General features: G+C 44.4%; 1 protein-coding gene across 2 annotated transcripts in view; it reads right to left on the bottom strand.

Moving 5' to 3' along the window:
• The window catches only part of SV2C (synaptic vesicle glycoprotein 2C), a 221156-nt gene that overhangs the window by 95430 nt on the left and 100128 nt on the right, over nt 1–25598 (bottom strand). Inside the window, exons 3-4 of one of the 2 annotated variants that reach the window (XM_070377234.1) lie at nt 22571–22751; nt 8324–8475 (exon numbers count right to left, since the gene is read on the bottom strand). In XM_070377234.1, the coding sequence (XP_070233335.1) occupies nt 8324–8475; nt 22571–22751 (333 nt within the window). The remainder of the gene's footprint in view (nt 1–8323; nt 8476–22570; nt 22752–25598) is intronic. The other variant, XM_070377235.1, reaches the window with a different exon arrangement.

Here is a 25598-nt window from a genome sequence, read left to right as displayed (position 1 = left end):
TTGGAGTGTAAGCCACCCAGTCAACGGTATTTTGTTATGGCGGCCCAAGCAGAGCAGTATATGCGGAGTATCCACGTTTGGAGCTAGAAGCTGGGCAGGGCTGAATTTTTCTCCATAAAAAAAGGAGAGTGGGGTGGGCAGCGCAGTTAGGTTCCCGGGGGAGGAGACAGAAGCCCGTGAAGCTGCTTGCTGTGTGGGAAGGGGGAGAGAGAAGACACAAGATAACCCTGGAAGGAAACACAAAAGTCAAATGAGGATTTATGAACTGGGATAAAAAGTGTGTGATGTAAAAGCCTCTTAAGACGGTTTCTTAGATATCTTCAGTAAGGCAATTTTTATAATAGAATTCTGGGTGTGGTCGGCTTTTCTTATGCAAATGATGGAGGCTGAGCGCTTAGAGCGCTCGGCAAGAGCTGAGATACATTGCTCAGATACACGAGGTGATGGGTGGCTGCCATATGGGTCATAAACACACACTGTAGGGACCACACAAATGCTTCCAAATTAGCCTCTGCGTTGCTCTTTGAGGACACATCTTAGTTTTGCCATGTCTGGAGAACATTTTGAAGAAATGAGAATCAGAAGGCTGGTTCTAATTCCCAATCTTCCATTTTCTGTGTCACTTTGGGAAATGACAAACTTTCTATACGGCAGGCTCTCCATTCCAAAAATGAGAATGACACTGCTGCTTTTGTTTCCAAGACTATTAGAATACATAAGGTGGTAAATGTGGAAATGCCCTTCAATTAATTTTGTTTTCTACTTTTTATTTTGAATTCGAATCACAGAAAGTTGCATAGGTAGTCCAGAGAGATCCCAGCTACCCTTCTTCACTCAGTCTCCCTCAGTGCTCGGAAATGAAGATCTTAAACAGCTGTTGTACAACACCAAAAGCAGGAAACTCACAGTGGAATATGTGTATAGGTCTTTGTCATTTTATCACATGTGTGGATTTACATACCCACTTGCATTCAAGACATTAATCCATCAATACAAAGATCTCTGGAGGCTACTCCGTTAACAGTCATACCCTCGTCCCTTCTCCGTCTCCCCTAGTCCCACCAACCAATCACTAAACTGTTCTCCATCTCTTTGTCATTTCCAGATGTTATATAAGGATATCTTTTGAGGTTTTTTTTTTTTTTTTTCACTCACAAAATGCCCTTGAGGTCTCTCCTGGCTGTTGTATAAACTGTTCATTTACTTGTATTGCTGAGTAGAATTCTATAGTATTGCAGACATTTTGGTTGTTTCCAGTTTGGGGCTATTACAAACAAAACTGTCCTAAATAAGCATGCACAAGTGTTTGTGAGGACATATGTTTCCATTTCTCTGGGACAACGCTCAGGAGGACAACTGCCAGTTGTACGTTAGGTGTGTCTAGTTTTTTTTTTTTAAGAAAACTCCAAATTACTTTACAGCATGGGGCACTATTTTGTGCTCCCACCAGCAACAGATGAGACATGCGATTTCTCTGCATATTCACTAGCATTTGGTATTGCCATTCATTTCTTAAACTAATTTTTATACTCTAAAATGTACTTGTTATTCCATTTCAAGGCAAACCCTAATATCAATAGCTCTTGCAGGATAAACCTCTATCTATAGTAAATATCTCAACTTTTCTGTCTTTATTTATTGTAGATATAGGTGCTATGATCCCTACTGGAGACCAACTTCTCCAGGATCTGTGGAAGACATTCTGCTAGTCAGGCTGGGGTTCATATCCCAGCTTTGGGGAGAAACCCAGGGGTCTAGTCAACTGTGATCTGAGGATGGGGGAAGTCTGGCCCACTGAAATGCTACCAAGGGCTCACCTGTCTGAGGCTTGCTACAGCCTTGTACCTACATTTTCTGAAACCGGCATATAAGGGTCACTCTAGCCCTAACTGTTGTTTCTTTAGTCGCTATGTCATGTCCAACTCTGTGACTCCATGGACTATAGTGTGCCAGCCTCCTCTGTCCATGGGATTTTCCAGGCAAGAATACTGGAGTGGGTTGCCATTTCTTTCTCCAGGGGATCTTCCCTACCCAAGGATCGAACCCGAGTCTCCTGCATTGGTAGGCGGGTTCTTTACCACTGAGCCACCAGGGAAGCCCAGCCCTAACTGCACCCACCTTCATATGGGCTCAGATTCTCCTTCTGACACACGTCAGTCTGTGCTAAGCACCTTATCTGAGTGAGGGCCTGGGACACCTTGTCTATGACACACGTTGGTAACTATGATTTTCTAACCACAGGTGGTACCCCTAAGGATTGCATCTTGCAAAGAAAACAACTCTTTTTAATATTCCCGTTCCTTCTTCCTCCGTTAGCTCAACCTCCCTCAGCCCCATTTACGGAAAGAAAGCTACACTTAACAAACACTTGTGTCAGGCACTGTGCTAAGTAACCACTTTTTGTATACAGTCCTCTAGTACAGGAACCCTGTAAGGGCATTTTGCCCATTTTATAGATGAGGCCACTGAGAGTCAGAGAGCCTAAGTAACTGTCCTAAAGGTGACAGAGCTGGAAGAGTGGCAGAGATGGCTTGGAACCAGGGCCTGTCTTATGTCAGCCCATGCTGCCTGCCTGCATCCAGAGTACAGGATACCCTGCTACTGAGACAGAGCTTGGTTCTGGGGATGTCCATGTAATGCACAGGTCAGCTAGTGATGCATGTCAGCAGGTAAGGGCCATGGGCTCTTGTGCCACGTACCTGGGGGGTGGCACCACGCCTTTAAAATGGATCTTTATATGGGATGTGCCCTTTGGTTTGTTTTCTCCAACAAACACGTGGATGGAAAATTCTGATTCACAGGGCTGAGGGCTACCAAGATTGTATGGTATTGTTTATTCCTTGATTCCCTCTCATTATCTTTACATTTTTTCTCATTTTTTCTCCTCTCTGCTTCCTCTGATCTCACTCTCTAGCTAAGGTTTACACATTTTGGCTCATTTTCCCTCTTTCCTGTAACTCTGAGCTCACACTGGGCTGTGCTGACAAAGTCCAGGTTTCCCATACAGGATATGAACCTGATAGCAATAACAGCTACCATTTTCGAACACTAGTTATGAACTAGCTATTCTAGCATGATCATTTCACTGACTCCCCAAATGCTGACTTAGGAAATGGGACTGGGGGGACTGAAAAGCTTGACAAAGCTCACACACCCAGAAGCAGCGGGGCTAAGACTCAAAAATCAGCTTTCACTGTTGTCTCTTGCTGTTGGCTGCAGTGCCTTCCTTCTTGTGCACAAAATGAACATGGCCTTCCTTGTTTCCTTCATCAGCCAGACAGCTATTGGACTATCCCCTCCTACCTTCATCCCAGTTTCACCATTCGGGAGAAGAAATGCATTAGCTTCACGCTTCTTGTAACTAAAGGAAGTAGAAGACATCTTGATAATTCAGACAACCTCAGGACTATCTGTGTTTTTAAGCCCAGACACCCAGACACCCTTATAGCTGGAAGGGGAGAGATGTATGGGGTTTGGGCTTTGTGGGCGTCCCCAGCTGGTCCCTGAGGTCTGCAGCGAAGGGTTGGCATCGGAGGTGGTAGAGATGCTCCAGTGCTGAGCACAGCCTGGGTGCGTACGCTTTAAGAGCTGAGGCATTTCGTGCTGAACCGATAGCCTTCTCACTTAGCTAACTGAATCCCTTGCTGTGCACTGTCACGCATCTGGGCAGGGGACAGCACCTCATCTGACATGCACGCGAATTTCAAAGAAAATGACGACAGAGAGTTTAATGGAGCAGAAAGCGCAGCAACCCTGCAAAGACTCCAAAGCCTGGGACGCAATGAAAGCTCTCAGCCAAGGAGGCAAAAGACCCAGGATTCAGTTCCCTGTCCCATTTTCTCCTTAAGGCATCGGGGCTTGCATTCAATGCTGATGTGTCCTAATTCAGAGGGGGTGTGGGGGAGGGGAGAAAGGCTGCATGACAGCCTTTGCATCTTTGCCATCTGCTCTCACACTGTGCTTGTTCTTTTGTGAATCAGAAGCCAGTATCCACTGTGGGTCAGAAGTCAGAGGTTTGAAAAGGGGTGTGGGTCAAGAGGAACCATACTTTTTAACCCCTGCTCTCAGCTGCTGTGGGCACCTGAGCTTTGAGGCCAGGGCGTTTCCTTCTGGGCAGGGTCTTCTCCCCACTCCCTAGCTTTATGCGAACTGCTCTTTGCCACAGGTTGAAAAAGTCCCGAAGCTCCTGGCTGGAAGGAGCTGGTCCCAGGGAGATGGTGGCAGGAAAGCTGCCTGGAGCAGTGACATCCTGTACTCTGCCTCCTAACACCTCCTCAGAACCTTCAGGTGCTGGCGACCATCTGTCTCCGGGGAACACACAGCATATCGTCATCTGATGCTGGTACTGAAACTCAGCCTCGGCTGCAGGCCAGGTGGATCCGAGGTCTGTGAGCAACTCCTGGCACAGCCTATATCTCAACTTGACCACCCTGGTAGCCGTCCAAACATCCCTTCTGGAGGTTGTGTCTAACTTCCTAAGAGTCCTTCCAAGTTTCAACATCCTGAGTGACCAGCTCAAGGTTGACTTTGCATCAGAAGCTTGTCAGGAGTCAGAATTCAGGTCTCATGGCATCGGGCTCAGGTCTTGTGCATGGACTGCTCTGCCACAAATGCAGAAAGGTGACATCCAGAAATACAAGCCTGACTGCATTCCCCGTGACTATGTATATCCTTTATCCCTTGATAATCTTGCCATGTGGATGCCAATTACTAATTTCTTTCCTTCAGAGCAAATCTTATTACCAGCGTGGGAAGGGCCAGTATCTGGCTCTGGGTCGCTTTATTCTGCCCTGACTGCCTTCCCTGCCAGGGGAAAATTCAATCCACTGTAAGGTGGCAGTGGTCAGAGGTCCCCCAAATGAAAGAGGATGCAGGGGCAAGGACCCCTATACCCCTGTTATTTCTGTGGGCCATGGCACCATTTATACCCTGCAGAATTTCAGAGGGAAAACAGAAAGCTTCTGATTTTCTCAGAGGCTGTAGGGAAAGTGGATGGACTACTTTTAACCTTTAGCCATTTTTAAGTAAAAAGATGTGTCATCGCAAAGACACATGTTAAAGTTACCTTTAAAGTGTGACTCTGAACCGGATGTATGAAAAGGTCCTTTAGCCTGGATGAAACCAACAATATTAAAACTCCAACACCAACTGAGTAAGTCAAGCACACAGGTCAGGCTCACTCTTTGTTCCAATTCACAGCTGCCCTGTATACACATGAGGCAGTCCCGGGGGCTCTGGCATCACCCACCAAGAGAGGTACAGGGCTGACAAATCTCAAAACTGACTGCATGTGAGAACCACCTGGGCGTGTTAAAAAAGATATATGCTGAGTCCCGTCCCAGAGAATCTGACTCAGTTGATTTGGGGTAGGATCCAAGCATGGGTATTTTCAGTGCGTGGGGGAAGTGGTAAACTTCCATTAAAAAGTGCTTATGAAGAAGTATAACCACCATATAATGACATGCACAAATCTAGAGCACCCAGCTTAATGGATTTTTATGAATAAATCCTGAAACCTGGGCTTCCCAGATGGTTCATATGATAAAGAATCCGCCTGCCAATGCGGAAGATGTGGGTTCGATCCCTGGATCAGGAAGATGCCCTGGAGGAGGAAATGGCAACTCACTCCAGTATTGTTGCCTGGACAATCCCATGGACAGAGGAGCCTGGAGGGCTGTAGTCCATGGGGTTGCAAAGAGTAGGACATGACTGAGTGAGCACACACGTGCTCTTAAAACCCATCCCCATCAAGATACAGAAAATCACCCCCAGAAGCTTCAGCATGGGACTTTTAAAATTTAACTCTTTTATTTCGAAAAAAAAAAAATTAAAACACTTCAAGCTGCAAGAGTATAAAATGAACTCAGCAAGGGTATTTTAAAAACTCTCCCCTGTTGATTCTAACACAGAGACAGGATTAACAACAGTAATTGGCTGGGCTTTTCTTTTCCTCTTTTTTGGCCACACCTCTGGCCATGGAAAACCTTCAGTAAAACATGGGCAGAAGGTTTTAATTTTTTGTTACTAATTTCTTAACCAGGTCATTATTGGTTCCTCCAATACAGAAATTAATGTTGGCCTCAGATCCATTTGATTCTGCTGTAATGTGATTATCTTTGTAACTTTTCAAGCATTGTTTATGGTTTACAACCTCCCTCTTTCTAGCTACATATGATCTTGGGGGACTTTTTGCTCTAAATAAGAATATTTTATGTGTGCTTGTGGAAGAAAAAGGTGGGGATCACGCTCATTTTTCGTAGTTCAGCCACGGACAGTTGGCAAGGCCAGAGGCAAAACCTGGAGTCCTCCAAGGGCTATTCAAGGTCAAGGGCAGGAATGTGTGAAAGGCAGGAATCTGGAGCGAGTGAGGAAGTGAGGAAACAAAATCAAAACCAAAAGCAGTCATGTCCAGGCCCAGTAAATACACATAGACGACAGAGGCCAGCCAGAGCTATGAGCTGAGGGAGGCCAGCAGGAGGCATTCTGAGGTTGAGGCATGGTGGGAAGGGAGGACTGGAAGCAGGAGGCAGTGAAGCCGGCAGTTAAGGGGCTGTGCCGCCACCAGAGGCTGAGATGCAGAGCACGCTGGCCTCAGGAGGGGCCCAGGTGCCAGGCTGCGCCCTGCACGAGTCCCTGGCAGACACTGCCAGTGAGGCTGCAGCTGGGACCACCCAGACCCGCCAGCTTATTTCAATTTGCTCAAAGGCTGAATTGACTTAACAGTGGCTCTGGGGGCAGTGCTGGGTACAGCTGGACTCTGCCCAGGTCCTTCATCTCCTTTTTGTCTCCTGATACATGTTTCCTAAGCAACAATTCCTTACGTGGTAGCTAAGTGACTTTTCCATTTGGAATAGCAGTCTGAGTGGAGTGGGGGTTACAGGCTGCCATACAGGGGAAGTTCTGAGCATGGCTGAGGTCCTTAGGACCCAGATGAAGGAGGAGAATCTCCTTAATCCCTCAGATGGTGGCAGAAGGCAAGCCTCGTGATAGATATGAGCAGACAAGCCTCATGGTGGATATGGGTAATGGCCTGAATGAGGGCATCACTGGCCCAAAAAGTGACCGAAGAGTCTAAAAATGAGAACCTATCACACTAAAATGTTTGACAAAGAAAAGTTCTCTTCGGGACCAGTAACCAATTTCTTAAGTCTTGTGGGTGTTCTTTTTTTTTTGGTACTTGTGTTGTTAAATAAAGGTTTGGTTTGCATATAACTTTCCAGGTTTATTACAAGGATGAGTGTGACAACATGAATTTTAAAACTCAGTATGGAAAACAAATCACAATGCCTCTGAACCTTGAAGTCCATGTTGTCTTTGATTTTAGCAATGAGTTAAATTCACTTAAATTTGTTTCCTAACAGAACCACGCTTTATAATGAAAAGTTGTTCTGTTTAAAAAAAAAAAAAAGGCAGAAAAATAGAAAATGAGCAAACAGTAAATTTTTGAAATCTAATTTTTTTAGATTTCAGATAGAACAAAGAGTGAGTTTTTGAAGCCATGGTGGTTTAAATATATCCAGTGTTCATGCTTTGTCAGCTTCATCCTGTTCTCACACACACACATGCACACACACTCATACACACATAAATATGGCCGGAACAGCTACCTTTCCCTCTCCTTCTATATCGAATTCAATTCCTAGATTCTGTTAACCTCTCCTGGCATTTCACGGTTTATGGGTGAGGCACCTGGGAGCTGTGGCTTCTGACAGCGTGAGCACTGCTCAGAAACACGAAACCTTCAGGTGCCTGAGGTGGCAGAGCAGTGAGCGCTCAGGGGAGACTGAGGAGGGGAGCGTGGAGGGGTGTAGAGTCACTTCTGAAGCTCTGCAAACTGATGGTCCTTAAGAAGACGGGGCTCTCCCTGCTCCCATCCCAGTTCTGAGCTTCTGGAAGAGGTGAGGCCGCCATGGGCTGAGCCATGGACTAAGCCGAGAGGAGATGAGTCAAGGTACTCGCAGTGTCTCACACGCGTGAGGAGCCCAAGAACCACTGTAAGTCAAGCTGCCTTATAGGCTACGACCTGTGCATCCTTTCACCTCCACTTACACGGGAGCCCATGTTGACAGCACAATGGGAACACAGGAAAGTGGAGACATTGAAAACAGCAAAATGAAAAGTCTTCCCAAAGGATCGCCGGCACAGTCCTACCTCATACAGATCTCGTAAGGGGTTGGGAATGCGAATCCTAGACATTACAAAAGGGAGAGACATGATGATGGCACTGTTTTCCAATCAGCATTAACAAGAGAGGAAACGGGTGGAAATGGAAGCTGAAACGAAACAAGGGGACCGCCCGGCTGGGGCAAGGCGGGCCTCTTACCGTAGTGCGGGATGATGGCCCAGGCCATGGCCGAGGCGTAGATGCCGCCGATCATCCAGAACATGCAGAGCCAGCTCAGATGCTCGCCCCGCTTCTCTCGGGCCAGCACTTCCGCAAAGTAGGAGAACACGGTGGGGATGGCTCCTCCAATCCTGCCAAGAGGTAGGGACGGTATGTGATATCAGAGCTCGTACAGCCAGTGTGAAACACGAAGGGCAGAGCTAACGCAAGCTCTATCAACACATGTTCTCTTTCTTTTCCAGCGTATCAAGGAAGGTACATTTTCTACAACTTAGTAACTTTAATAGCGGCTCAGACGGTAAAGAATCTGCCAGCAACGCGGGAGACTGGGGTTCGATCCCCGCGTTGGGAAGATCTCCTGGAGTGGGGCATGGCAACCCACTACAGTATTCTTGCCTAGAGAATCCCCGTGGACAGAGGAGCTTGGCAGGCTACAGTTCATGGGGTCGCAAAGAGTCGGACCGACTGAGCAAATAAGCACACAGCATGTTCAAAATAGGTTTATTATCCTCCCCAAACTTGAACCTGCAATTAAACCATGTTACCAAAAGGTGGGAGTGGTACCCTACTCATGTGCTTTATATAGAGCACTTAGCTTAAGATCTCCATGGACTTTCTGTTTCTTGTTGATGTTCTACATGGTGTTTATCAAAAAGCACAATATTTGGTATGATCTAGGAAATACTTTAACACATTCAGTTCAGTTCAGTTCAGTCGCTCAGTTGTGTCCGACTCTTTGTGACCCCATGAATCGCAGCATGCCAGGCCTCCCTGTCCATCACCAACTCCCATATATATATATATATATATATGATGGTTATGTCTTGTCCATGACATGGGGACTTTGGAAAGAGATTCAAACACCTCTAGAGGGCTGACTGCAACTGATCCTGCTCTGCAGCATTGGTCCTACAGCCCTGTCTGAGGGATATGTTAACACAGGACCCACAGGGCTGCTTCCTAGACTGGCTCTGGTCCCAGTCCAGCAGATACTGCTAAATGAGTACATGTGAAAGGGGCACTGGGACAATCACATAAAGAGCTGCTGGTTTAGATTACCAACAGCGCAATGCTTCCTTCCAGTCAAGGTGATTTTAAGAGACACTGTCTGATCTCTGGATAGAGGGTATGAACAGTGACCTCTTCTCAGGTTAAGGTTCTCAAATGAGGGTCTATGGAATCAAAATTTTGTTCATTCTAGGGAGATGGGCCATAGAACTCATCAGAAGGTCAACTTGGCCTTGACTCCACAAATTTTAAGATACTGTCTAAGAAAGTAAGGTAGTATGGGAAATAATTACTATCATTCTAAACAATATGTGAATTCTTAAGATAATTATTTTTTTAAGCGTGCTACAATATAGTGAAAGTGAAAGTCGCTCAGTCATGTCCGACTCTTTGCAACCCCATGGGCTATACAGTCCATGGAATTCTCCAGGCCAGAATACTGGAGTGGATAGCCTTGCCCTTCTCCAGGGGATCTTCCCAACCCAGGGATCGAACCCAGGTCTCCCACATTGCAGGCAGATTCTGTACCAGCTGAGCTACAAGGGAAGCCCAAGAATACTGGAATGGGTAGCCTATCCCTTCTCCAGGGATCTTCCTGACCCAGGAATTGAACTGGGGTCTCCTGCATTGCAGGCGGATTCTTCACCAACTGAGTTATCAGGGAAGCCCTCAACATATAAGCAAGTTGTAAAGACAACATCTAGTGATACAGTTTTTCAAACATGTACTGATTCCTTTATGTTCATGTTTCTGTAAGGAAAATTGCTATTGACATTTCAAGTAAATTTGATGTCAAGGAATGACACTTGTATTTATCCATTTAGCAATAACTGATTTCCTGAGTGCCTTTAATGTGATAAAGAGTGACAGTGATCTTAGCAAATGCAATGAAGAGAAAGGCCACATCTGCAGCAGATGTACCTAATGAACCATGGAGCTGATAGTGTCACTCTGCACCAACTGGTAGGTATGGCACCGTTTCATGAGTCTGCCCCTGTTTATGTGGCAGTCATCTGTGGCTGGATATGTGCAGACCACCTAGAATAGTGCTTTTCAATCTACAGGCTACAAAATTAATTTAGCAAATGTCAATAGCATTTTAAAAATTGAAACAGACATGAAATATTTGAGTGACATTCAAGTAATAAGTATCATTTCATACATTTCATTCACAATAAACATTTATAGTGTGTAATATATATTCATATGTGTATATATGTGGGTATAAATATACATTTAATATATAACTATATATATGCATGTGTGCTAAGTTGCTTCAGTCATGTCCGATTCTTTGCGACCCTAAGGACTACAGCTCACTAGGCTCCTAGAATCCATGGGATTCTCCAAGCAAGAATAATGGAGTGGACTGCTTTGCTCTCTTTCAGGGGATTTTCCCAATCCAGGGACTGAACCTATGTCTCCTGCGGCTCCTGCATTGCAGGCAGATTCTTTACTGCTGAGCCCTGGGGAAGCCCATAATTATATATATACTTATATATATATATGCTCTTAGTAAGACCAACTGTTCAAAGAGTTTGAAAATCACTAACTTAGAGCATCTATATCTGTTCCTCTGGGGTATGAATGTGATGGTTCTACCTAAAATCTCCATGTGATTTCAGACGTAGCACATGGCAACTCAGCACCATCACATCAAGGGTAGCCAGCCAGGTCCAAGTCCATCAACCAGACCCCCAAACAAGAAACAGATGTATATGATGACCAGTCAGAGCTAGCTATAAACCACACCACAGAAACACACAGTTCTCTGCCTGGCTTCCTGAGGACCTCACACCATGCGTGGACAGCTAGCTGAATTTAAAAATTCAACAATGCTTCAAACAGGTTTGAAATGGTTCCATTACAACACACAATTTTAATGGGAAATAAAACATCTGTGTCATAAGTCATTTAACGCTGTTCCTTTTGTCATTTGATGTGAGGAATCTGTTTCTCTGGACTATAAAGTCCCAGGTCCCTAATCCGTGTCTTCACTTTTCGATGCAAAGGAAGAGCCTCAGTTTTTACTGATTTTTAACATCCTAATTAATGTTTCATTGGTTTTCTGGACACTCTGTATGTATGAGTGGTAACTCACACTTCAGGAAGGCACAGTTGTGTGTCAGGGGATGCCAGGTTGCTCTGAACCAAGATGAATGTATTCCAGGTGGCTACCAATGCAGTTGCATAAAAGAACACCAACTTTAGGGGCTTTTAAACAATCCTTCTGGTTTTAATTCAAAGTCTCTTTTTCAAGTTTTTTTTTGTTTTGTTTTGATTTTTGCTTTTTGAATTTCTTTTTGCATGGATGTCTCTCAATGTTTGTAAAGCAGACCACAAGGAATTCTAACATCAAGGGCTAAGTGAGTCTGAAGAAGGAGGGAAGGAATCTATTTAAATCCCTCACAAAGTCCTTCAGACTCAGAGAGCTAAAAAACAATCCAAGCATTCACATTTCCTATTGTGAGCTGATCATCTATTTGGGGGAAAACATTAACTCCTCATCATACGGTGATATCCTTCAAGCAGAGAAAAAACATTACAGTACATTGCAGTGTGCCGTAATATTAACTGTTCCTGGAGTTTCATAGCTGATCAGAGCGCTTACACATTGTTTACACTAGACCAGAGGCTCTTGGAAGGTGACGACTATAACATATCCATCTTTGAATCCCCCTTACTTGGCCTACTGGGCTTGCACTGTTTACTCGTAAGAAACGAATTGCCCCGAGACTCTCTGATGATGGAGGGAGGACTAAGCTGCTGTGACGACCTAACCTCTCCAGTGAGTGGAAACATACACCTTATGTCCTGGGCCAACATGACCGGAGAAGCTGGGGGTGCCGGCATGGCAGTTCTGACAGCAGCAGAGCCCCAAAAGGGTTCGTGAACTACTCTATGTCTTAGTGGTCACCCTCCACCACCAAATCTTATTTTAAAAGCTCCCTATTACTATTCTACCTCACTATTTTGTATGAGGGGCTAATATATCTCCTTATTTGTTTTATTGTACTAAGATACAATTTCTGAGAACACTTGAAGGGAGAAACATATCTGAATGGAGTTTCTCAAATTCTCTACGGTTATTAAATAGGGTTGACTTTGTGCCCCTCTCCCAGCAGACATTTGACAATGTCTGGAGATATTTTTAGTTATCACAGCTCAGGGGTTGCCCCTGGCACATTGTGGGCAGAGTTCAGGCACACTGCTAAAAACCCTATCATATTCACAGCAGCCCCTCACAACAAAGACTTATCCAGCTGCCAATATCAATAGTGCTGAGGTTGAGAAACTCTTGCCATGGGGATGTAATAGAGGAAATATGATACTTTAAACAGCCAGGATATAAGGCATACCATGGTTATCTTTTACACAGCAGATAGGCAGTAAATGTCTAAATACAGTTAACAGGGAGACCTCTTTATTGTTCATTATCTACTGATCAAGTAGCTACTGTTGCAATGTGCTCACGATTTCATTTTTGACAGAATATTTACACAAATGAAACAATGAGATCAGGGTGGTTTATAAAGAATTTTTCTTACCGTAGGATATTAAGTCTATTTTATTAGCTCCCATCAAGGACCATATCTTCATTGTCCATGGTAGTAGGAGGCACAAAGGGAATAATAATTGAAATGCACACTCTATTATGGGTAGAAGATTAGCCAGATTCAAAATAATTGAATTGACACTGATGAAACAGAACGTTGACATGTGGAATTTCAGAGTTGGAGCTATTTTCCCTAAGTACTGTTAATGTTAGGTGTTTACAACTTTAATTACAGAAATATAAAGAAAGTAAAAAAGAATCTGTATTAAAACACATCACTAGAATAAGCTGGCACCCCTCCAGTACCTCGTTGCATGTGTGTGTCCACTCAAGTGTGGGAACACACATAACATGCTTCTCAAAAGCTCTGCAATACTTTTCGCAATACTCAGTATTAGGCATCAAGTAAATGTCATAAAACATATTTTCCTCAGTAAACTAAGACAAATTCACAAATGAGATATAGTATAAGGCGAAGACTTATATCAGCTTTACAGACAAAATTTCTGTGTTGGAAACACGAGACATGTAAATTGAATGAGTTTAGCAAAGTGGGAAGAAGGAGAAGGCCAAACATTCCTGTCTCCACAAACCTCCTTGAAAAACTGGGAAGCCTGACTGATTTAAGTCTGCACATTTCACAGGCACAGCTCGCATCACTCCAGCCTTGATGACACCTTCGTGGTGGATTATGTCTGTCTCCGTACCTTGTCACTCGGATGTATGCTGGCTACTGAGAAGATGAGGAGGAGGTTTCTATGGTGAAAGAAGGAGGTTGTACGCAAAAAGGCCAGTTATACTTAAAATGGCTCGAAGTATGATGTTCAGGGGAGAAATTATAGAATGATGACTTCCTGTCCTGAAAAGAATTGAATAATTCTGTTGTGCTTTAATGCTTCAGTGAGCACGTATTGATAATAATGAGTAATTTTATTCTTACTTACTTCACCGCGTGATTGCCAGCCAGTGCCGTTCCTCAAACTTCCCTTTCCATTGGGAAATGAGGTATTACATGAGAATGTAATTAAGCAGGAAGTTGAATAAGCATTGTAAAGTCATGTGTTCCTTATAGATAGTAAGCAGGTGGCAAAATCCACCAAGAGCTGACTCTGGTGGCTTTATTACAAGTATTATGGGTTTATAAAAATGACTAATGAATGCTGTAGTCTATGCCAGGAATCACAATCACAAATAATTTTCATGAAAAATATCCTTTTAATCCTTGCTCAGAATCAGCAACCAAAAAAAGAAAGAAGACACTGAACTGCCAGGCAAGTTGGACAGCAATTCGGAACCAGTTCACTGTGTTTTCAACTGGACCCAGAAGTAGACAACTAAAGCTGCTGCTGCTGCTGCTGCTAAGTCGCTTCAGTCGTGTCCGACTCTGTGCGACCCCATAGACGGCAGCCCACCAGGCTCCCCTGTCCCTGGGGTTCTCCAGGCAAGAACACTGGAGTGGGTTGCCATTTCCTTCTCCAGTGCATGGAAGTGAAAAGTGAAAGTGAAGTCGCTCAGTCGTGTCCGACTCTCAGCGACCCCATGGACTGCAGCCTACCAGCTAAAGCAGCAACTCCAAAGATGGACTTCCTTTTTATGATAGTAACAGAGTATCACAGAGGAGGCTGCTCAGAGGTTTAGATGAAAGAACACAGATCTAACATCTCTGAACAGGCTAGGCTGGCACAGAAAATGAGATTGCTGTATTGATTAGAAGGCATATGTCTACTGTAAGTAATCAAGATAGAGACAGGAAAAGAATGTTTCCTGGTAACAAAACCAATCATCAAATTAGGAATAGGGATCCCTCATGCCCAGCTTTGATGCTAAAGCGTGGGGGGTTAGGGTAGCTTTAGTCTTCCCATCTGCAAAGCCGCAGCTTAAACCTGACTATTTTGAGAATATGGAGATGCACACATATAATCTGAGTAAAAGTTGTGTTTCTAAGAAAACATAATTTCAATTCCCCTAGCCCTTCTTTGCAACCATATTGGTGCCCTAAGCCCGTCAAACCTAAACAACTGCAGGCAGCAGCTAGTGGTAAAGAATCTGCCTGCAAATTCAGGAGACGCTGGTTCAATGCCTGGGTCGGGAAAATCCCCTGGAGAAGGGCACAGCAACCCATTCCAGTGTTCTTGCCTGGAGAATCCCACGGACAGAGGAGCCTGGCGGTTCCTACAGTCCATAAGGTCACAAAGAGTCGGACACGACTGAAGCAACTTAGCAACGTAGCATGCACGCAAAGCCCCTCAAACCTAAACAGATCTGCATATCCACGGCAGCAGACAGGCTGCCATGGAGGGAGAAGGTGTATTCAGAGATCAGAATCCTTATGCTGTCTTGGAAAAGATTCATCTCACTATTGAGACAGCTGGAATCAGGCACTCCCACAGCACCTAAATGATGTTGTGAATAAAGATGGTGATGACCGTTAGGATGATCTGTAAGAAGTGATGAAAAAAGACATGCAGACTTTTCCAGTCACTTGCTGTATATATCTAATCACCCTTTTCTCCTCAGTCTCCCACTCAGCTGCCATTTACCAATCCATCCATCATCCCCCCCTCCCCCGCACCATCCAGCCCCTCACCCAGCCAAGATCTGGGCCAAGGACCTGGTGCTGGAGGGACAGGCACGAAGAATACATATCCCTACCCTCATGGAGCTCACAGAGTCAGTTCTTAAAAGTGCATGTGGCTAATTTTTCATAATTATACATTATGACTTTGGGAGAACTTTTCCTCTGTTACTTCTTTCTCCCTTGGAATCTATAGTTCTTTCGCCAAAAGGTATACAGGGAAATAAACTGTGTCTGAATGGCCCACTGTTGTTGGAAATTCTCATAAAAGGCATTGTTTAAGACAGTGCTTTCCAACAGAAATACCATGTGAAGTATGTATAAAATTTTGAATTTTCTAGAAAAGATATTAAAACAAGGCTGCAGTTAACTTTTAATAAATATTCATTTAACCCAATGTATCCAAATACTATCATTTTAACATGTAATCATTTTAACATGTAATCAATCTAAAAATTATTAATGAGATATTTTATACTCTTTTGCATGTATTAAGGCTTTGGAATCCAGTGCTATGTACTTTATACTTTACAGCACATCTAAATTTGGCCACATTTCATATACTTCGTGGCTACATATGGCCTGCGGGACTGCACAGGCCCAGGAAAACACTGACTCACTGTTTATAACTTGGGTTTGCAATTATTTTTGGATTAAAGGTAATTTAGTCTGTTGCCTCATCTTCCATATTGGAAACAGTCTTTCCATTCCAATTCTTTGGGTCAGAAATCTTGAACGGATCTGTTCAAAATGTTTATTTGGTGTCTGTCATGGATCAGACATCGTGTGGTATGAAATCACAGACATTTCTCAATGAATCTGAGATAACACAGGCCTGGTGGTTATAAGCATGGAGCCAGACTGCCTGGGTATGATTTTACCATTAGCCTCTCTGTGCCTCATCGTTCTCATCTATAAAATGGGTAGCATAAATATTATCTTCCTCATAGGGTCACCATGAGGCTTTAATGAATCAATATTTATAAAGTACTTAACACAGCATCTCTCAATAGGGCAACTACTACATAGATGTTTGATAAAACATGTTTAAAAGTTGAAAAATTTTAAACAGTTCTGCGTTTTCCAATGCAGGAGGTATAACCTTACAGTTTGGAATTAGACTAAAACTCAGAAGAGCTGGGAGTCTACTGAACACATGGAAGTCAATCTATCCGTGCCCCAATGTTCTAATTTCAAAAAGGCAGGGTATTTTTGCATACTCAATTATTTTAGAAATGTTCCGGACATAAATGAGGTTCTACATAGTTTGAAGGATTTCAGTTAGTGGTGATCATTTCTATCAAGTCAAGGTATTCCGGTTATTGTACCCTGACAACAATGGATTGATATCAGTGAATGGATAGATATTGTTTAGCTATGAAGGATGCATTTATGAGGCTCCATTTGCAGAGGGAGAAATGGCCAGTCATTCTCCTACCATACACAGACACTGAAATTTCATTTTAATTTCTGTTGCTGGTGTAGTTTTCTCCTGACCTTTACGCTTAGCAGTGCCAGGCCTTCAGCAAGATGCTCCCAAGTTTGACATTGCCCGGCATCTGAAGCATTCCCATTCTCATAATTAACGGTGACTGGAAACAAATAATTTAATTCTGGGCAAATGAAAATGAATCAATGGTGTCAACTCCATTTCCCATCTTTCTAATTTTCTGTAACAAAAGAGGAGAGGGAAATGTCTGTTCCCCGATGTGAGACTCACTTAGGAAACTGAGAGACAGATGAATAATTGCTGATGCCCTACTCCTCCTTCCCATAAAACACTGCTGTCCCTGGCAGGAAGAGTGTGCCTTGTGCTGAATAAACACGTAAAGTCATACAGAATTTGGCACCTGGACACATTTGTTTCTAAGAAAATACACTCATGACTTAGTGTGGTGAATAAAGAGGAAAGCACATCTATCACAAACCCAGCCATCAGGCTCCTTTATATGCAGAGCAGGAATATAACACAGTCCTGCTAATGATGCCTCAGAAACAAAATAAGACAGGGCAAGAGGAAGCCTGTGGCACTTGCAATAAAGTCAACACAAGGCATCTTAACCTTGGATTCAGAATGCACAGTTTGCCTGTTCACAGAGTGGCCAGTTCAGAAGGACTTCACTGCACCTAAGTCCTGGCTGTGTCCCTCCTGGTCCCATCACTGAGCCTTAACCTGTGCAATGAGGGGTTTGGACTGTGACCCAGAAATTCGCTTCCTCCTCTGAAAGGCCCAGTGTGAGGAATTGGTAGACAGGCACCATACCAATGTGGAGATCCTACCAGTGCTCTGTCCATTCCAATTATGTATTCTGGAACTGGGAAGTGACCACAGGATGGATTCAGGGACCTCCTGGACTCACTGTGAGATGGATCTGAGATCAAACTCCATTGAACACCTGACCTCTGTAAGTCCTTAACTCTGAGTGGTGAACCACAGTGACATTTTGGGTCCCCTGGAATTAATGTCAGTTCAGAGCCAGTGCCTAGTAAGCTCTGAAAAGTTGATTATTTCCTTTTCTCTCATTCAGTTACCCTGGTAAAAGGCTACAGGTCCTTTTGGGGAAGACTGGGGGAAAGATGAATAGCATAAACTTCCAGCAATGTAGTAGGGTCTCCCCTTCATTCAAGGGGTTCTGGGTCTGTAAACTGGCTCAAGTCTGGAAATTGACTGAGGGCCATGCCTTTTTGTTTTTATGATGCAAGTTCAACATTTGGTCATTTAATTGAGAACTCTTCCCCTTACACAGACCAAGTAAGACTTTATTAAGCTTCCTGCGATTAAGCAGTAAAGAGTGGACAGACCTATCCTGTCAATCTCTTGGAATTTACATGCTGGTGGAGGAAAGACATATAAGAAGCAAATATTTTGGTGTATTGATCAGTGCAACCAAAAAGACCAACCAGGGGTCTGTGGGGAGAGTCAATGGGAGGGGTGGTCTGAGGTTGTGAGTGCTGAGGGCCCAGGAAGAAGACCCCGTGAAGCTGAAAGGATGGTGAGAGTGATGCTCCTGGGAAATGTGTGGAGAGTTGCAGGGTCTGAGCACCAGAGTTCCACAACGGGAAAAAAGTGCCAACATTCTGAAATTTTCCTTCCTTGTTCACCGAGTTCTCTTCAATTTAAAACCAGATCAGACGTGGATAAGGGAGCTGCCTGGTGCATAGAAATAACAAGATCTCCTATTTAAGGTCTCTAGGATCAAAGTCTTAATTCTTTGACTCAAGTTTTAACTAACAATGTTTAAATAAAAGGACTATGTCAAAACTTCAGCTGCTTATGTTTTCAGTGTGTAAGTGATGGATGTGGAAAGGGTTTGAACAAAGCCTTTTAAACAACAAGAGCCTTCACGCAGAAACTGGCTTTTCACTCACAGTTTTGTCACCATTTTCTCTTCATCTATGAGCCTCCCACACCCCTTGCTGCTGCCCCATAAAGGACACTGACTAGTTCTTAGCATATAGAGAATGGGAATGCTTTTGAATTGTGGTGCTGGAGAAGACTCTGGAGAGTCCCTTGGACAGCAAGGAGATCAAACCAGTCAATCCTAAAGGAGATCAACCCTGAACATTCATTGGAAGGACTGATGCTGAGGCTGAAGCTCCAATACTTTGGCCACCTGATACAAAGAACCAACTCACTGGAAAAGAACCTGATGTCAGGAAAAATTGAGGGCAGGAGGGGAAGGGGACGACAGAGGACAAAATGGTTAGATAGCATCACCAACTCGATAGACATGAGTTTGAGCAAACTCTGGGAGATGGTGAAGGACAGGGAGGCCTGGTGTGCTGCAGTCCATGGGGTTGCAAAGAGTCAGACGCGACTGAACGACAACGGGAGGGCTGTCTGTGTACCTTCCCTCTCCAAGCAGACAGGAAGCATCTAGGGGCCAGGTCTCATCTATAACTGTGAAAGGTCCTCCATGGTTTCAGGAGAAGAGAAGGTGTGAAAGAGTTTTGTTTTTGAGTTGGAATGGAATTGGAGAACATAGAGACTCAGCTGAGAGTGTCCAGATGAACCCTCGCTGCCAAGACAACCCCTCTGTCATCCGGGCAGCTCTCCATATGTTAGGAGAAGGCAACAAGGCACCAAACTCATCCAAGGAAGAGAGACCGATTTCTTCACTTCCCTTAACAGCTGTGTTTCTCAGGTCCCCTCAGCTGCTGGATCCTACAAGGTCCTGAGTGTTTCGCTACCTGGGCCCAGGTGAGTAAGCTCACATGGCTTCCCCGCAAGCCCCACTCCCAGCTGAGGGACTCTCCAACTATTCTGGAGAGCAGGGATGCTCCATTTTACTTGCCTGTTTTCTTCCAAGTCTTTGCCCGTGATTAGTCTTTTCTGTTTCCCTCTGGGAATCAAAGTCGGAAAGAAGCCTCTTTTCCCCTCTCCATCTGCTGTCACTTTAAGGCAAGATTCAACATGCAATCTCACTTGATCCTCATACTCAAAGGTAGGATGCAAAGCACTATTTTCTCCCTTTCACAAAAGCAGCAGCAGGCTGGAGGGCCCGCGGGACTTTCCCAAGGGCTCACAGTAAGGCCAGGGGTAGGGTGGACTTGAATTTCTGGACTCCCCATTCTGAGCCCACTTTGCAAAGGCATTCAGTGCATTAGTCTCTCGGAGCACAATTGATAGAGGGTAGCTGAATTAGCAATGCACAGTCTGTGCTTTGCCAGGTAAATTTTCTTATTTAGAGGTCTGCAGCCCTGAGCTGCTGGTTGAAAAATGATGTGTCGGCAACAAAGAAGCAAATGATGTCATGAATATACCCAAGCCGTCTCTGTCTCTGTGCTGCCCTTGAATTAGCTTCTGGACAGTCCCTTAGTCTGGAGTATGCTACAGCCACCAGAATGGCCCTTTTCTCTGCAGTCAATGGAGTTGCCCATGTCTTCATCTAGACTGGCAATGAAAATTGCCATAATCATCCAAACCCGGCCAGGTACTTTTGAGTCTATGGATATTGTTGATATTTTCTGGATAAGGTTGTGAATGGAAAGGACTGGAAAGTTCAGAACTTGGGTTGTTAGGCTTCTTCTGACAGGCTAGCGGTATTATGTACATAAAAGAAAAAGCAGGAGGAAGTTCTCCTGTGGCAAGAATGTCTTATCCTATGGACCCTGAGATGGTCCTTTAACAAGCAGCTTTAATCGCACCTGCTCTTCCTCAGGTATCTCACCTCACTCAGCACTGGCTTGGCTGCAGCCCTCTGAATTCATGACCCAGAAATCCTCCCCACAGATGACGTGTGCAGCCAGTCTCACACAGAGCCTTGAACACCAAGCATCCCCTCTGCTAAGAAAAAGCCCTCTTTCCCCATTGATAAAAAGCAAATGATTGATTCTGATCATTTTTTCCAAGGAAAAAATATTTTCACACTTTCCCAAACTTTCCAACCCTCCTGCTTTACTGCAGTGTCTTCACTCTAAGGAGAACTCCTGAGATTCCTGCAACTTAGTCACACATTTGCCAAGTGCCCCTGTGTGAAGAATATGTCAAAGCAGGAAATGCAAGAGACATGGGTTTGATCTCTGGGTCGGGAAGATCCCCTGGAGTAGGAAATGGCAACCCACTCCAGTCTCCTTGCCTGGAAAATTCCATGGACAGGGGAGCCTGGCGGGCTACGGTCCATGGGGTCGCAAAGAGTCGGACACTACTGAGCAACTGAGCATGCACACACATCCTGTGTGTAGAATGTAGCACAGATGAGGTTCCAGAAGATAAAAAAAGAACATCAGAAAAATCTGTGGATCCACCAATCTCAATATGTGAACAAATCTTGTGGCAGAAAACAATATAAAAATGTAAGTGTTTTGAATGAATTATGAAAGTGAACCATTAGTCTGCACGGGGAAACCTTTGTACTCTTAAAATAATCCACTTACATGGTCTTTCTCTTTGATGTCTTATATTCTGGTTAATCTTAGCTCTGATTTTAAAGTACTACCATATGTAATTAAGAGAGATGGGCTGCAGCTTTTTGACCTTCTCTTTGGGCAAAACTGGGCTTTGCTGTGTGGTGACCAACATCATCAACCACAACTGATCGGCTTCTCAAATTCATAACCCAGCACAGATTCCTGCCCCTTCTTCATTCATTTTTCTTTTATTTTATATTATTCCTATAGATTCATCTTATGCTAGACTCCCTCAGAAACAACATCTCTAAACAACATCTTAAACAGAGTTCTTAAGCATGAATCAGAAATTTTATATTTACACTATTTTTTTTTCCTATTCAAGCAGTTTCTTGGACTCTCCTAATTGAAATATTGGGTTTTCCTAAGCTGTGGATTTGCTTAATCTAGTAACGAGTGCTTCAAGTTCTTTAACAAAAACGACTAACCATTGGTTATACTATGCCACTGCACTTGTCAATAGCACAACTTCTGTTGATTCACCAGAAGTCAGGAACCTATAAAAAGAACCTATTGCATCTCATGAAGCAGGCTTCCTACTTAGTTAAATATGCTATTGGTGGTTTAGTCGCTAAGTCATGTTGCAACTGGTTGCGACCCCACGGACTGTAGCCTGCCAGGTTCCTCTGTGGAGGGGGTTGTCACTTCCTTCTCCAGGGGATCTTCTGGACCCAGGGATCAAACTCAGATCTCCTGCATTGCAGGTGGTCTCCTGCAGTTACCATGGATCAATTAAACAATATTTACTTGAGACCCTCTCATCTTGGATTTAAGAGCATTGTTGAATGGTTCAAACCTTTAATTAGTTCATAATAGGTAGGACTAAAGCTATTTCTGGCTTAAATTTTTAGAAGAAAAAAACATCCACTCATAAATGTGCACTGCCACAGATATAGCATTCCTTTGAAAACAACACCCATTTCCTAGACATAAAGCACTAAAAGAATCAGCCAAGGGAACACAGATGCGTATTCCCTTCTCTTCTGGATTTAAAGGTTGATAATTATATTTCTAAGAACCAGCATTATGGCTCCTAAGGCTGACACAAAGATGGGAAAGGAAATGCATTAAGGGATAATTTTTTGGTAATGAGAGCCTCTAGAGTGGAAAACACGTACATTATGTCTTTATGTAGAATAAACACATTACTATAAAATCCGAAAGAGAAAAGCCTTACCCGAATCCAGAAAGTAAGCGACAGAAGAGAAAGAAGCCATAACCTTGGACAAATGAAGACAGGAAGGCAAAGAATCCGTTGATAGACATGCAAATCAGAAGGGACTGCTTCCTTCCCACTTTGTCTGCCAGGCCTCCCCAGAAGAATGCCCCCACCATCATGCCGAGGTAGACTATGCTGCCTGCAACACACAGAAAACAAAGAAACACGTCAGAGCGGGCAGGAACGACACTCGGAACAGCAAGTGAACAAGGGGCAGGAGACGTCCTAGAATTCTGCGTGGGAAAGCAGCTCCTTTACAAATAGATTCTGCAGGATCCATGAATCCGCTTTCAAGCTGGAAAACAAGCTCTGTGGGTTTCCTCAGGCTGCCTTGGGCGATGGCAAGGGCAGAAGATGAGACGGTCACGTTCTCCCCAGCCTTGTGGGGAGGGTACCCCCAGTGGGCAGGCATGAGGAGTCCCCATAGAGAACAGTCCCGCACTTTGATTCATGGCTGTGTCATCTTTGGTCCAAATGCCCAGCTTAGCACCACAGCAAGGCCGAGATGGGGACTGAGTCAGGGGCTCCCAGGTCAAATGGATCCTTTAGCCTGCTTCAAGCCTGCGCTGCAGCAGATGACCTGGGCCACAGCCAGACTCCTAGGAAACTTCTACAAGATCGCTAGGTTCTTTCTCTCTGGTTCTCCTGAAAACCCTGGCCCTTCCTTGAAAGGAAGGGATGTTAGGGAAGGTTAAGTTTACAAGAGTTAATCTCAAAATGGTCTCTCCCAAATCCTGCTCAGAAAAGAAAAACTTTTTCTTGGCATCAGGAGCTTAAGAAGAAGGAAAATCGCTGCTTGTGGTTTGGGGTTGTTCAACTCACCATGGTTGGCTTTGCTTTCGTAAAGGAAACAAATGGAAAAATCAAGAGTTAAATAGATGCCCCTCTTGGTATCACTGAGCAAACAGCTGAATTTTCCAATTCACTTGCTTCTTCTAAAAAACCAAGCCCTCATAAACTCTGTCCAGAGTTTTCCATAGGATGATACAATATTAGGTATGGCAAATGTTATTTTTTGGAAGGTTTCCAAAAGGGTATGCAAGGTCTAGGGGAAATGGCATAATTAATAAAAAAGAGTTTTGGCTTTAAAAAAGCTGCCCGCTACATCTTTTACTCAATTCTGCCTTTTTTCCTTTGCTTCACCAAAGCACCATTTGAGTAGTCCCTTCTCAAACAAGTGTTGAAGGTGCCCAGCAGCATTTAGGTTACAAGCTGAGAAAACACTACCTTATTTATTGCTTTAGGTTAGGGAAATATCCTCCTTAAACATTCACATGAATTCATTTGCTAACAGTTAATAAATTAATGAGACCCAGAAGGAAAGCACTTGGCAAGGTCTGGTGACCCCACATCAATGACATGCAGACGCTGCTCTGCAGACAGACGAGTCTAGACAACTAGAGGAAATGGCGAACGTTGCAGCAATTATACAATAAGACACAACAGAAGCTGTTTTTACTTAGACTGGGCTGCTGAAAGGAGATGGGCGGTTATCCTTTGCCTGGGTAGGGACGGCCTACTTTTCTCTGTACTATGTGGCTGACCGTAAAAAGACCATCCTCCTCAATAAAGAGGTCACTCATATCATGAGGCCCAACGCATGTCGAGAAGACAATTTAAAGAATGTATCAGCACAGTGCACAGGGATCCGCAGAGCAGATTCACCCAGGAAAATGAATATGGGGCGTATCTCTTATTTACAGCCTAAGAGGCTTGAATTTGCCACTCATGCCTCTCAGAAGACTAATCAGTAAGCTAAGCTGCTTGATGGACTTCTCAGGTTAGAACGAAAGAACCTGCTTGCCAATGCAGGAGACATAAGAGACGCGGGCTCTATCCCTGGGTTGGGAAGATCCCCTGGAGGAGGTCATGGCAACCCACTGCAGTATTCTTGTCTGGAGAATCCCATGGACAGAGGAGCCTGGCAGGCTGCAGTCCATAGGGTCGCAAAGAGTTGGACGTGACTAAAGTGACTTAGCATGCATGCGTGCAAGCTGCTTGATAATAATGTCTGTCTTTAGAAATGCCTACAGGTCAGAAAGTGAGTTGCATTGACCAGGAGCAGCCCATGGCTGTTGCCATCTAAAGACTTGGGACTCTTTCTTGTGGCTCTGGCCCCAGGAACAAAAGTGGTCACTGGTACTTGTGGAACCCTTACCAGTTCTAAACTCTTCCGTGAATTAACTTGCATAATCCTCTCTACCACCCTTTGAGGTGAGTACTATGGGAACACCATTCATTGGTGGGAAGCTGACATACAGGGACATTAATGATCTAACCACAGAGAAGTGAGTGCTGCCTACATCCCAGTCCGTCTCTTTGTACAACATGGTAATGATTCCTTTAACCCTCCTGGCTGCCCTCCTGGGAAAACATCCCAGTTTGTCCAGGCTCTTGGGTGGAGGTAACATCTAAAATTGAAAGTGGTACCTCAAAAGTCTCAGAGGTGCCTTCTCCCTGGACGCCACCCTCATAGAATTAGAGCTAAGTCTTGGGTAGTGGAAAATGACGGATGGGAGCTCGGGGGACATGCTGCTTCGTCCCACCCAAGTATGTGACCTGGGATGCACTGCTTACTCTCAGGTACTCCAGATGGGTACATCCTGACCCTTGGTGGGGGAGGTAAGGGAGCTGATGCTGCCAACGGCTGGGTGGTGCTAGAGCAAAAAGGAAAATCCAAGTTCTTGCTACGAAGAGCAGCACAGACGTGCTAAGTCACTTTAGTCGTATTCAACTCTTTGCAACCCCGTGAACTGTAGCTCTCCAGGCTCCTCTGTTCCTGGGATTCTCCAGGCAAGAATACTAGAGTGGGTTGCCATTTCCTCCTCCAGAGGAATCTTGCCGATCCAGGGATGGAAGCTGTTATGTATCCGGCAGTGGCAGGCAGGTTCTTTACCACTAGTGCCCCCTGGGAAGCCCAAAATGAGTCGGTTCCTGTGCCATGCTCTGAAGGAGCTATAACCCCCTTGCTTTTCCAGTTCAGAAT

This window comes from Bos mutus, chromosome 10 (assembly GCF_027580195.1).
Source record: "Bos mutus isolate GX-2022 chromosome 10, NWIPB_WYAK_1.1, whole genome shotgun sequence".
NCBI lineage: Eukaryota > Metazoa > Chordata > Mammalia > Artiodactyla > Bovidae > Bos > Bos mutus.
This window is presented reverse-complemented; position numbering and strand designations above follow the sequence as displayed.